This window comes from Daucus carota, chromosome 9 (assembly GCF_001625215.2).
Source record: "Daucus carota subsp. sativus chromosome 9, DH1 v3.0, whole genome shotgun sequence".
Taxonomy (NCBI): Eukaryota; Viridiplantae; Streptophyta; class Magnoliopsida; order Apiales; family Apiaceae; genus Daucus; species Daucus carota.
Genome location: NC_030389.2, coordinates 7,348,100 through 7,362,385, shown reverse-complemented (window position 1 = coordinate 7,362,385; position 14,286 = coordinate 7,348,100). Strand labels below are relative to the sequence as shown.

The window sequence follows — 14,286 nt, the reverse complement described above, 5'->3', positions numbered from 1 at the left end:
TGATTTTTTGACTAATATCACATTTGATCATAGTTACGGTGATACTAAAGTCAAGAACACGAGCACATGTATAATACACACACTATAGCTTACTGCCCGCGCAATGCACAAAGCTTTTTTTTAATTATTTTATAAGTTTTTATTTTTAATATGTTTAAAATGATGGGAAAAAATTATTTATCAATAATAAATCACAATTTTTAATTAAATAAAATATGATATTTTTTTCATAAGTTAGAACTGCTTGTGCAGTATTAAGCTTTTATTTGGTCCTTTTGTCACGTTTAATTTTTTGACCTTTGATTTCGTGCTTGTTTAGTATTATTATATTGTTCGCTACATCATTTAGTACGGTCAGTTTTTTGTTGATCTTTTTTTGTATCCATAACATATTATTTATGAAATCGTATGTGTTTTTATCCCTATGACACAATAATATTGTGATATTAACAAACTCTTATATACTGACTTTTACAAAGATGAGAGGAAGACTTAGTGAATTTGATGTTGAGTGATTTTTGTTCAAAATCTTGGCGAGCCTTATGTTTGGAAGATTTTGATGTTGTAGCGGTTGTTGAACATCCTATTATGTGTAATATTTTTGGTTGATTTGTATTTGTACGAAGGATTTTATATGTTATACTATCTTCTATTACGTATTAGATTATATTAAAATATGTTTCATATTAGAACTATGATATCTAATATAATTTATTTTCTAAAAATTTATATGCCTCCAGGATTTAAATTGGTAGCCATAATTTGTTTTGGATTAAAAAAAGAATCATAAACATGCAAGTAAAATATGCAAGTGGAAGAAAGAATTTGTTTTGGATTAAGAAAAGGTGTTTGTGTTCATCCTCCAAATTTGGTGCTACACTTGTTAAGGCTGAACTTCGATCTATAATCAAACTTGTAAACACATTCTTGTTTTGTGGAGTTTTTCTAGGTCAATATCTTTCTATTTTTCTCGCTTAACCAAGTCAGCCTTTTCAATTTGTACCAGTCAAGTAATAATTTCTTTTGACCTAATTTGAATAGGTTTTGAAATATTTTTGATGAAAATAATTTTGTAATAAACCCTATTTATAAATTTATTTTTGAAATTTTTTTGATTATATAATATATGTGATGTTAATCATTTATTTTATAGGGATTAAATTTAGCTTATGAATTTTAATATTATACATAATACTACTTTTGTTTAGTATGTTGTTTAAGAAAATATATTAGATAAAAGTAATTTTTTATTGGTGAGATTTTTATCCTTTTAGAGTTCAAATTGGTAGGTAAAATTTATTTTAGACTGAAAAAGGGAATCATAAACACGCAAAAAGAAAAATTATTTTTAATTAAGAAAAAAGATCATAAATATGCAAGAACATATCAGTTTGTTTATAGGACTGAACAAATTATATTTTTCAAATCTAACGGTACTTATTTGTTATGTACATGATCCAATGGATGATAAACTTTTGGTTAAAGGGATTATATTATACTGTACACTATTCATGAAAGGTTTAATTGTTCACCGATTTAATTATTATTACCTGGGTACCAATGATGTATTATCAAATGATGTATTACTAAACTGCAGCTTTCTGCAGCTTCCTCACTACAAAAGAGGAAAAAAAGACAAGTCAAAATAGGTTGAAAACAGATATGAATGCATAATGAAATCAAAAATTAAAAAAGCGCTTCGCAATCACTACACAGAATGAGTAAAGCCGCTCCTTGTCTCGGCTGGTTGGGAGAAGAATTTTGATTTCATCGGTTGACTTAACCAGTCAAAGTCCATGTGGTCGTTGCTCATTATGTTGCGCCGACCTCTCTCCATACTAAATACTTGTTAAGAGAATGGCCATCGATGTAAAATTATTTATTATGAATCACTTTTTTGTCGGTGTTGGTCTGACACCATTCTGGACGGCCAAGCCGTTGCTCTTGAAATATTTCTTGAAGTGATACTGACTCTATAAGAGTATAGCCGAGACTCGATGTCGAGCCATAAGCTCATATGCCAGAAGAAATTTATATATATAAAGTTATTCGGGTCCATCTGCCTGAGAGCGATACTCATTACCTTAAATAGTTTCCTAATGAGGGGAAGAAGGGGAAGCTTGAAGCCACACTTGAAAGCACTCTTCGAGATCCCTATCCATGCAACCCTTTGTCTGTATCGGACGTGTGGTAGATCTGATCGAATTGATCATCTGACAGGTATAAGAAGCAGGATTCAAGTATCCGGTTGGGTGTGCCATCGTGAGATTGTTGTAATTGTTGTCACTTGAGAAGATAAGAAAATTTTAAAATAAAGGAGTTTGAAGAAGCATACGAGAGCAAATGGGAATTTATATAAACGTTATGAGATGGACGATAAAGATTAAAGTATCCTTAAAGATTCACGGTTGAGATTAGGCGTGGATATAAATGCATGATAGACGAGACCCATTAATAAAATAAGCGTTGTTTTACATAATTTCGGGACGTTTGAATTCTTTCGGATAAGGACGAATCCAACCTACCTAAAGATTATGCCGGAGACAACCCTGAGTTTGGCCTCGATCGAGGAAGCCCGACCCAAGTCCAGGGACATGTGTTCGTCTAGTTAAGCCCACTAGATTGGGCTTATATGGCTTATGACTAATCTCATTCAGGTCAAACTCATGCTTTACAGATCATGTAGACCAAGTCCACAGAGTTGTGTAGGGGAACCACCTCCCCCTTTTTTGTTCACTTCGACCACGACCGAACGAGACGAAAAGTTGAATATAACAATTGGTCCATGTTTATTTAATTCATTCACATTCTAAGCACACACTTATATTTTTCAATTACTCACCCCCAAAGGTCAGTTTATTTATTTTCACACCAGATGTGAATCAGGATAATAACCCCACATTCTCCTCTTTTGCTAGTCATTACGAATTATTATTATAGCGAAAAATTGATTCAAATAATGTCATCTATAAAATTCTAATCCAAACATCACTAGTAATAAAAAATCAAATCCTCACTTGCATTATATAATCATATACATATGTACAACTAATATAATGGACTTAGATGTCTATATCATGAAGACAAGTCGTGAGATGATTCCATAACTGTTCTGTGATTATCTCACCACCTCAAATCGAATCGAAATTTAGCAATTGTTCACGTGTCAATTTAATTTGGCACAATTCCCGAGACCAAGCCGATGATCAGAAAGGCGGTTGAGTTTTTTTTACCAGATATTTCATATATTAAGTTACTGAAGTATAAAATATATCGAACTGCTCAATTTAATTTGAGTTGCAGTTTATAATGCGCGCATTGATTTAATTCGAGTAGCCCAGGGACCCCTCATAATTTGATATTTTAATGCATATTTGATGAATATGATGAACAGGAAAAGATTGTAAAATCGTAATCATGACGAGCATTATTAATTCATCAACATCATTGCTATTGTGTATTTGTACTCCATTATACCTAAGTTTTTGCATAGTTTATGTGATTTTGTGCTTTAGAATCTTCTTTTGTTTCCATCAAACTTTCCCGTGTCAAAAAAGGAGTTTGGTGCATGGAAATGTAATATAAAGTTTTCTTTAGGCTGCCTAATCATTTCTTGGCTCGTTAATATTGCAAATAATAAAACTTAGACGGGTGATAATTATATTAACTTTTTAGATAGATTATAGGGTTTAAAATAAATCATACAACTAAACACTGTATTTATACTTCTTGCTTTCTTTTTCCCGTTTTCCTAATCCCAATCAAAATTCACATTTTATTTGATCATAATGCACAAACACTAAGAAACAAAAAGTGTATTATTTTTCGAAAAAACAAATTCAATATATAATCCTTATATAATGTAATTTAATGTGAACAATCTTTTTAGAAGTAAAAACAATAAAACGGGAACGAAAAGAGTACTCCCTCCGTCTCAATGAATAATATACATTGGGTTTGGACACGGAGATCAAGAAAAGAAGAAATGTAAAAAATAGTAAAATTAGATTAAAAAAAAAAATGGGTAAACCATTAAAATAGTGGGATCCATTTATATTTAATAACATATTTGAGATAGCGGAAGAAAATAGTGGTGTAATTGTGTTTATGACAGTGGAAGAATACAGTGATTGATATGTATAAAAATGATAAGACATCTAAAAAAACGGTATAGAAATGAATGAGAGATGAGAGTAATATTAAGGACGTATAAGTAAAACAAACGGTCTGGAGGAGAAAACGCGAAAGTGATAGATGGATGAGAAGCATGCACGGTAACCGACCGGAGTATCTGAATCTGAGCATCTCTGATTTATATGGACAACCGGACATTTTAGCTTACCCAAAAAACATGTACATTCACACGTCACTTTCTTACCTGCCCAAATTTTTTGTCATCCCTTCTCTTGTTATACTCGGGCTACTAATTTTAGGGCTGTAAATAAGTTGATATGCTCGATAACCGCTCGGTGTTCGGTTCGAAAAAAGCTCCATTCGAGCTTGGTTCGATTCATAAACGAGTCGATCTTGAGCATAATTTTAAGGTTCGTTTTATAAACGAGCTGAACTTAAGAACAGTAGAGTTCGACTCGATAGTTCGCGAACAAGTTCGAATTATGAGTTCGTGAACTTGGCTCGTAAGCGTAGTTCGTGAACATGGTTCGTGTATTTGACTCATAGATGTGGAAATTTTATTAATGGTTGATTTATTATGAATTAAAAATTCCCTAGAGCATAAATTAATATATTGTTAGAACTTTAATTTATTTTTTTAATTAAATTAAATAACAAACAAGCTCGTAAATAAATTTATGAGCATAAACTAGCTCGTTAGCAAAGTTTATTAAACAAACTCGTGAACAAAATTACTAATAAACAGTTGGTGAGCAAAAATTCGTGAGATAGGCTCGTGAGCGTGAGTTAATGAGTGGTTCGTGAGCAAAAGCTCGTGAGACATGTTCGTGAGCGGTTCGCGAGCCGTTCATGAACAGAATTATTCCTTAATGAGTCGATCCTCAAACAATATTTTTTGGCTCGATCCAAGCTCGAGCTCGAGTTCGGCTCGGCTCATATACACCCCTAACTAACTTACTACGGTATAAATGATGCATGCATTCTGAACTAAAACTAATTTAATTCTTTACAGTTAATTAGAGATTTGTGAGTACGGTTGGATAGCTAAATGGTTAAGAGCTTATCATTTGTCGTTCAAGTTTTGGGTTTGATCCTGGCTCACTCCGAAAATTCTGAAAACAATACTCCCTTATAAGGTTATAAGTCATATTTGTCAGAAAAAAAAGGTAAAAAATTAGAGATTTGTTATATGAAATGGGATCACTTTTGGTGCACTTTCTAATACATTGCTTTAAATTTAAATATTTGATTTAATTGGGAGGTTAATTATTACTTCTTCCGTTTTATTTTGTGGGTGTTTGGCGCGGGCTTATAAGTCCGGCTTCTGAATTATAAGTTAAAAGCACTTATTTGTACCGTTTGTGTAGGAAGTCAAGAAATACTTAAAAAAAGCTACGAATACTAGCTTTTGTCTCACGGCTTCTACTTATTTCCCAAACACTTTTATCACTTATAAGTCTTAACTTGCTTCTAACTTTTACTTCACTTTTTTACTTTAAGCAATAAGCACTTATTTTAAGCTCATCCAAACGGCCCCAAATTATAGATTGTTTGACTTTTCTAAGTATTTTAACTGCATAACAAAAAAATTATTTTTTATAAATTATTTATTTTTAAAAAGTAAAATAATAATAACTTCAAATATATAATTAAAACTGTGTGTATCGGAAAATCAAACGATCCGTGAAAAAACAGAAACATGACTGAATTGATAACTAAAATTATTTATATTTCACTGCAAGTCTTAGAGCCCGTTTGGCTGAGCCGACTTAACGTGACTTATATGATAAGATAGAAATTTTAAATATCTGTTTGTGTAATTTTGACTTATTAATGACTTATGAGTTATTTAAAATATAAAAATAAATAAATATGATTTATAAATAATTTATGTCTCAAGAGTAGTTTTTATCAAATAAAATTTTAAAAATTAATTCATTGAAATAAATACTTCAAACTAACTTCTAACTTTAAGTTAGTTTCTGATTTATTTCTGATTTTAAGTTTACTTCTGATTACAACATAAACTGAATTTTTTTTAGTTTAAAGTAAAAAATGGGACAAACCGGCTCTTAATCACTAACTAATTGGCCACACTCTCGTCCATCACAATATATTAAAATTCAACAATTAAAGTGCGAAATCAGCTAAAATTCAACTAGAACTTTTTAACAATAAATTACGTTCTTATATTTTTTAAATAAAATTGGTTGATTAACTGAGTGGTTCTTGAATCTTTATACAACAAGGTGGGAAACACAAATCAATCAGTTCTTCCAATTCCAAATTCCCCTCTTCCCCACTGAAAGAAACTGCAGTGCATAAAAGAACCAAAAGGGGCCCACCTAACACTGCAGTGGACCCCACTAGAACACTTCTCACTTCCTACTGAGTACTGAACACAAACTGTAGTCATGTAGTGTATATACATTTAACATTAGTCTCCATGACTTAAAGTGCAACAAAACCTCATAAAAGTAGTGACAGAATGTGAAGAAAAAAAGTTAAGAAAATTTGGAAAACTAGTGCAGTTGCATCTATCACCATACTTAGATGATTTAGTACCCCACCCTTTATATTTTGCAAGAATTGGGGTCAGAGAGAAGCAAAATTTAACAAAAAAGCCCATTTTTTAGGTTGATATAGAGAGAGATTTGAAGGGTAGTGGTAGTAGGGTGGCTATAAACCCAATTTCAGCATTTCTTGAAGCTATTTGGAGAGAAAGGGAGAAGACCCAGATCTCCATTTTTGTGTAAGGGCTTGTTTTTGGCTTTTAATTTTGTTTTGTTTTGTGTGCTTTAGTGATCTTAAGTTGTGTTTTCTTGAATGTGTTGGTTTAGAGTTTTGTAATTTGAATGTGTTTAGTTTCTGTTTAATTTGATTGTGTTATGATGGCCTTGTGTGTGCATTTTATATGTCAGGGCTCAGGATGGTGTTAGTTCATAGCATCCACACCATTATGTGTTCTTTTTAGTTGATTGTGTTCAATGACTTGGTGGGTGTTTAGTGATGTTAGAATTTGATGTTTGCAGATGTTTTTAGTGAGTTTCGCAAGATTTGATGTTTGCAGATGTTTTTAGTGAGTTTCGCAATATTTGATGTTTGCAGATGTTTTTAGTGAGTTTCGCAATACTCTTGTCTCTTGGTTGATGATACTTGGTTATAGTTTTTGTGCAGCTCGAGGTCTTAGAATGCATCCAACTAATATGAAAAATGTTAGGTTGTTTGTTAGCGCGCTGATCGGATGAGATTGTGTGCTGTGAGTACTGTTTTGGGAAGATATCCGTAGGCTTTGAATGGGTAAATAACAAATTCTTGCATTGTGTGATGTTGATTTGAAAGTGTTCAAAATGGGTCAACGATTTAGATGTGATTAATTTGTGTATTCTTTAATTTAAGGTATGTAATGCCCATTGTTTGATCTTGATTCTAAGGAAATATTAATTTATGATCATTTTGCACTTGTACAGACCTGTTTCCTTGAAAGTGATCTGTGTGATGATATACGGCGCTCAGATATGCAAAGAAATCCTGAATCAAAACCACTCTCTGGACTACTGCCCATTATAGCTAGAACATCGAGCACACAATTGACTATGGTAAAAGAAGATATGGATGAATACGGTGATCGAGATTCTCAAGACTCCGAATCTCCAAAACCTGCTGCAGAAATGTGGCATGGAAAGAGGTATGTTGAGCAATATGATGAACTTATGCCTGATATTACATTTAAGGGTAGTGATGATTTGTTAGATGATGACGGGAACCATTCCTTTTCGGGAGCTAGCCATCCCCCCGAACCTGTTGATACAGATTTAATGAGGCCAGTCTGTGTACCTGTTGGTCAAAATGAATCCGAGAACAAATGCTTGATGAAAAGTTTGTCTAAAGGTCCATTTATAGAGGACTTATCGGTTCAAGTTTCTAGTATAAAACCAAGTTTGTTGATTGTTTCACCCAGAGATAGCTTGGTTGATGAGCCCAATGACTTGAGAGCGGTCACCTCTCCATTTTCAGCTACTCGTCGTCCATCACAAAATGCAGAAATTCCTCTCCTTCCTCCAGATTCTGAGGAGAAGGAATGTGTGTGGGATGCCTCCTTGCCTCCAAGTGGCAATGTAAGTCCACTCAGTAGCATTGATTGTACTAGTGTCGTAACTGCTATGAGCATTGTTAATAGTTGTACCCACACATATCGGAGTGATACAATTCTGAGTGATGGGATGCTTAGTGTCGACAGGAACCGTGAGGGTACTAAAGGGGGTGTTCGAGGAGATTCTCTTGAGAGTGGCAAAACTAGCATGAGTCGAGCAAGTGATAGCAGTGGCCTTAGTGATGAAAGTAATTGGAGTAACTTTACTGGGAGTGCTGGTAAACCTCACAAAGGAAATGATTCAAGGTGGAAGGCAATTCTTGCCATACGATCACGGGATGGAATTCTGGGAATGAGTCATTTTAGGTTATTGAAACGTCTTGGCTGTGGTGACATAGGCAGTGTGTATCTTTCAGAGCTTAGTGGGACACGGTCTTACTTTGCAATGAAAGTGATGGACAAGGCTTCACTTGCAAGCAGGAAGAAGTTGACCAGGGCTCAGACAGAGAGAGATATACTGCAGTTGCTTGACCATCCATTCTTGCCGACACTGTATACTCATTTTGAGACTGACAGGTTCTCATGTTTAGTCATGGAATATTGTCCCGGAGGTGATCTGCATACCTTGAGGCAGAGACAACCTGGGAAACACTTTTCAGAGTATGCCGCCCGGTATGTTTCTCCAATTTCTCTAGTCACACGTATAAACGAATATTTCACGAATTCTAAATTGTGTACAATATTGCTTTTCTGATTAAAGTAGTCACAAGCTGCTGTTTCATAGATGGAGCCTTTTAGCAAATAAAAGCTGTATAACTACCAGATCGGCTATATAATTGAAGTACTTGAGGCCTAATATGAATAATTGCATAAATCTAATGAATTTAGAAAAGAAATTGGCATTTGCATGAGATATGTCCATAGGGGGTTAAAGATATGATAAATGTGCCAATATCTATCCCCATAGAAGAACTAAAAAAATTTCTAGGTATCGGCCCCAAAAACAGATATAGATATAGAATATAAATGCAATTATTCTCCTTTACTCTTTCCTTACATAACAACTAGTCTAATACTACCAAAGATTGTTTTCACTTATTCTGATCCAGGGGTAAAGGTTTATTACTTTTGTTCTTTTCCGTCTTCATAGATAGAAGTAAATGCAACTTTAAAACTTTAATCCTCGACCACCCGTTATTTTCACTGCCTTCTACCCCCAATCGTCCACATCACGTTGCTTTCTTCATCCACCCTGCTTGACTACCACCTGCCATCTTCCTCCGCAGCCTGTCTTTTGTTCCTCATCTCCGCGGCCAGCGCCTCTCCCTTACTTTCCGACAACTTTCCCTCTCTTTTGTCCACTTTTTCTCTACACATGATGATCTTCTGATTGTAAATTCCCGCACCTACTTCATTAAAGATGGCGGCGATGAGGGTGAGATAGGAGATGATGATGATATAATGGCTTATATATGTATGTAATAACTCTGTTTCATTATTTAGTGATTTCTACAATATAAATCGGTGATTAATACAACACATGCTAGTGATTTTGAAATATAAATTAGTGATTGAACTCTGAATCTGGCAGTCATAAGTAATATGTGGAAGTAATCATTTTTATGTGAGATGTTGATCAATAGTCATCGATAATAGCTACAATTAATGGTGACAGTCAGTTAGAGATCATTGGCGGTGGTGATGATCGAAGATCCATTTGTATATATGTATATATTTAATTAACAAAACTGAATAATTACTAAATGTAATTATTGGTTTCTAGTTTCTAGTTTAAGTGGGTTTCTAGTGGAGTAAGTGCATATAGTGGTTCTCCACTTTAACAGAAGGCAGCAAAGAAGCTGCATTTCAGAGTTGCCTATTAGTTTATTATGAATGATTTTTGTTCCGGCTATCACATGCTAGAGATGTCATTTACCTGACCTGGGCGATTGGCTGGGGTTGGGAGCCAAAAGAATTAGAATGCTCTGTTTCTGTGTTAGCTTCTTGACCCTATGTTCCTTATTTTCTTTTTTTCCTTTCAGTGCTTTAAGATTTTATGCACATTAGATATATCTTTGATAATAATTAGTTTAACTTTGTGAATTCAATGCTACACTCATTTAAATTTAATGAAATAGTTGATGTTGGATTTATATCTAAATATTAAAAATTTTAATTGCACTAACTTTTAGTACACTGCTTGTTGCAAGTTGCGACATTGCAATCTTGATCATTAAAGTCCAGAACTCCAGAAGAGTGTTGCTTAGGAACTTCCTTTCATCGCTACTGAGGATTGCTTGCTTTGGATTGTGCTAAATGGTAGCATTCAAAGTTCAAACAACTGTATGGTTGTCTATAGGTGCTAAACACTAATTTTAGTGTAGAAAGTGCACAAAATAGAAGCAACTAATGTCGGACTCTACCTATTACATGTTCTGACACCACAGTAAAAAAAAATTACAGTTTGGCCATATAATTCCTAAGTCGTCATCAAAAGAAAAGAAAGTTGGTCTAACAATAAATTGAAGTTCCTTCTTAACAACCTTTGTAGACATGACTTTTGATCTACAAATGGAGTTTATTTGTTTTCTCGTTCTATATTGTTCGTTTATCATTAAGTTCTGATCATAGGAAAAGAATCTTGTTATTTGATGAAAACGGGCGAATTTCTTTGTAGTAATGTTGTGAATCATATTTCTGACTGATAAGAATTTAATATCATGCTTTCTGTTAGAGCAGGTTTTATGCAGCTGAGGTTCTTTTAGCGCTTGAGTATCTCCATATGCTTGGAGTTGTATACAGAGATCTGAAACCAGAAAACGTGTTGGTACGAGATGACGGGCACATCATGCTGTCAGACTTTGATCTTTCCCTACGATGCACAGTGTCACCCACCCTCATAAGGACTTCTGCATTTGATTCTGATTTTTCAAGACGAGGGTCCGGAGGTGCATTCTGTGCTCAGCCTACATGTATGGAGCCCTCAAAAGCATGCATCCAACCAGCATGCTTTCTTCCACGAATCTTTTCAAAGAGAAACAAGATAAGTGGTCAAAAAGCTCGAGCTGAAACCGGATTAAAAACCAGTAGACTCCCTGAGCTCCTTGCAGAGCCAACTGCAGCTAGGTCCATGTCTTTTGTTGGAACTCATGAATACTTGGCCCCAGAGATTATTAAAGGCGAAGGTCATGGTAGTGCAGTTGATTGGTGGACATTTGGAATTTTTATACATGAACTATTGTATGGAAAGACCCCTTTTAAAGGCGCAGGAAATCGTGCAACATTATTCAATGTGGTTGGTCAGCAACTAAGGTTCCCTGACTCGCCGCCAACTAGTTATGCCAGCCGGGATTTAATCCGAGGATTGCTTGTGAAGGAACCACAAAACCGGCTTGGAGTAAAGAGAGGGGCAACTGAAATCAAGCAACATCCATTTTTCGAAGGTGTGAATTGGGCACTGATACGCTGCAGTACACCACCAGAGGTACCAAGAATACCATCGGAGGCTGAGCTTCCTGCAACGTTTGGGGCGGGTGATCCAATTGCTGTTGGCAGTAGCAGCAAAAGGATGGTTGGAGCAGACATCAAATCTGGTGGTAAATATCTGGACTTTGAGTTCTTTTAGATTAGCTGATTATTGAATTCTTAGGCTATGTTATCTTGGTTTCATTATTTTATTCGTGGTCCAGCATTTCTAATGGCTTCTGTTAAACGAATGTTATTAAAGTGTGACATGAATAGGACTGCTGTGGATGAGTTGTTTCTGTTCATCTTTAAAATATGTAATCGGAAGATTCAAAATCTCGGTACAGAATCTGTTGAGAATCTGCAACCTTGCGTAGTTGTGGACTTGCATAACTCAGCCTCACTGCTCTCACTATTATTGCACTGATATTTAAAATTTAACCTCTAAAGATTGACACTTGGAAACTTCAACCTCTGTTCTAATCACTGAAGTTTACTTTGTTGTTTTTTTTGAGAAAATCAGACCATTCCAATATTCCATCCTATTGCAATTCAGTAAAAGATTTTGATTACAAGAAACAATCTGGGAAAATAGTGAGTGATCAACAGTTAGTTAGTTAGACTATTTTATGGACCTTTTGGCTGTGCCCAAATGTTCACATACAGTTATATAATATTTTTTATATAACATATTTAAGTGTTCAACATTCCTTATTTACAGAAATAAATTAGTAGTTTTTAAAAGAAATACATATGTATATTTTTCTTTATATACAGAAATAAATTACTTATTCCTCAAAAAAGAAAATACACATCTATACTATTTTTTTTCTTAAATACGTGAGTTATTTCTCAAAAATAACCGGATCATGGGCCCTATCATTGTGCTTATTATCTCAACCCTAAACAAGTTTTATATATGCTTCATGGGAGAGATTAGGGTTCACTCCCATATATGCTGCATGCATAAATATTTTCCCTGAGGCCAGTCTCTCGCTCGACTCCGATCCGATCCCAACTAACTCCATATGGATGAAATAGTTGATGTTTTCTATATGCCTGAAGAGTGTCTCATCGAAATACTTGCCCGCCTTCCTGTAAAAACATTGATCCGCTTCAAGTCGGTCTGCAAAACATGGCTATCCATAATCTCAAACCCTAGTTTCATCACCTCTCAACTTCACAATGCCATCACTGCCTCCAAGACAAATCCCACAGTAGCCATTCTTTCTGATTACCGACACCATCACCTCATCAACGAGGTGTTTCTTGACGTCAGCCGACATTATTTCTCCAGCTATCCCATCAATGTTGATAGTCTTGTCTTTCCGCCTCAGCTGGACTATTATTTAGCTATTAGTAACAAATCTTATAATGGTATAATTTGTCTCATTGACAGAAGTCACGTTGGATACCTCTGGAATCCGTCAATCAGACAGTACTTGAAACTTCCTCCTAGTCCGTACAAATATACTTTCCATTTAGGATTTGGTTATGATTCTATCTCCGGATCTTACAAAGTGATTAGGTTTATGTTTGGAGAGGATACGACGGATAATTATGTACCTATAGTGCTGGTGTACTCCACAGCTACTGGTTGCTGGAAGGATATTCGAGCTCCTAATTGGGGGAACAAATTTCGCTACATGGACCAAATTGATGTTGTTGTAGACGGGGTACTGTATGCAGACTGTGAAGATACAATCATCTCACTTGATCTGCACGAGGAGGTTTTTGGCCTAGTTCCGTATCCTGAGTTTGTTCAGAGGAAGGGGTCGTCTGTTTTGGACTTCGAGGGTTCTGTGGCTATGGTCTTTGATTCTGTGGTATGGACGTTGGATGATGTTTGTGGTAAGGTGTCGTGGACCAAGAGATTCAGTGTCAAGGAGTATGATTCCGCAATAATTATATGGCTGTCTTATTATTTGGGCGCGGGGGTGTTCTATGGAAGTAAGTTTCTTCTGAAATATGAATTTGAATCTGAATTGTTATATAAAATGTTGTATGATTGTGAGAAGAAAGAGGACAAGTGTTTTGTTCTTCAACAACGCAGCATCCCAAGAACTATGAAATACACAGAGACACTTGTTTCACTTGATGGCTTTCAGTATTTCGACTAAAATTAGTCTCACTGGAATAACAATCTCTAGCAAATAATGAGTGATTCAATAGCTCCAAAATTACGCTTTCACCGCAGACCTCTTCCATTTTTCGATAAAGGTATCTATTTTGTTTTTGTTACAGACTTGTTTTGTTATTAGTTGAGTACCTGGGGTAATATTTCTTCATTTCTTGTTGGCATTGGCTTTAATCATGTATTGAATCATCGCAACGTTTTTGATGATTTTATAGTTGAAATGCGGCTCTAGTTGGATTTTACTGTTGTTAAAAAGTGCCAAGATTGTCAAATTTGTGAAAAATGGTTGGGAATTTTTCTTAAGCATCTCCAGGGTTTGTCAAAACCTTGCCAACCTAACTCACTACGGGGTCGTTTGGTTTATGGGTTTCTGGAAGGTTTATGGGTTTCTGGAATCAGGTATGGGGTTTATTCATTCCAAACCCATACTGATGTTTAGTTGGAAAAAATAAAATCC

The 14,286-nt window shown here is 35.0% G+C and overlaps 2 protein-coding genes across 4 annotated transcripts; both read left to right on the top strand.

The window, feature by feature from the left end:
* The first annotated feature begins 6,556 nt into the window (after positions 1-6,556).
* Positions 6,557-12,030, top strand: LOC108203092 (serine/threonine-protein kinase D6PKL1). Of its 3 annotated transcripts, none has more exons than XM_064084571.1 (4): positions 6,557-6,886; positions 7,312-7,434; positions 7,605-8,899; positions 10,967-12,030. In XM_064084571.1, exons 3-4 carry the CDS (start codon positions 7,653-7,655, stop codon positions 11,850-11,852), a joined length of 2,133 nt encoding a protein of 710 aa, XP_063940641.1. In that variant the 5' UTR covers positions 6,557-6,886; positions 7,312-7,434; positions 7,605-7,652; the 3' UTR covers positions 11,853-12,030. The 3 variants fall into 3 exon arrangements, with proteins under 3 accessions (XP_063940641.1, XP_063940640.1, XP_063940639.1); XM_064084570.1 differs by having other exon boundaries at positions 7,301-7,434; XM_064084569.1 differs by lacking the exon at positions 7,312-7,434.
* Positions 12,031-12,489: 459 nt separating this feature from the next.
* Positions 12,490-14,014, top strand: LOC108202093 (putative F-box protein At3g16210). The gene has a single exon (XM_017370471.2). It carries the CDS (start codon positions 12,721-12,723, stop codon positions 13,810-13,812), a length of 1,092 nt encoding a protein of 363 aa, XP_017225960.1. The 5' UTR covers positions 12,490-12,720; the 3' UTR covers positions 13,813-14,014.
* Positions 14,015-14,286: the final 272 nt, after the last annotated feature.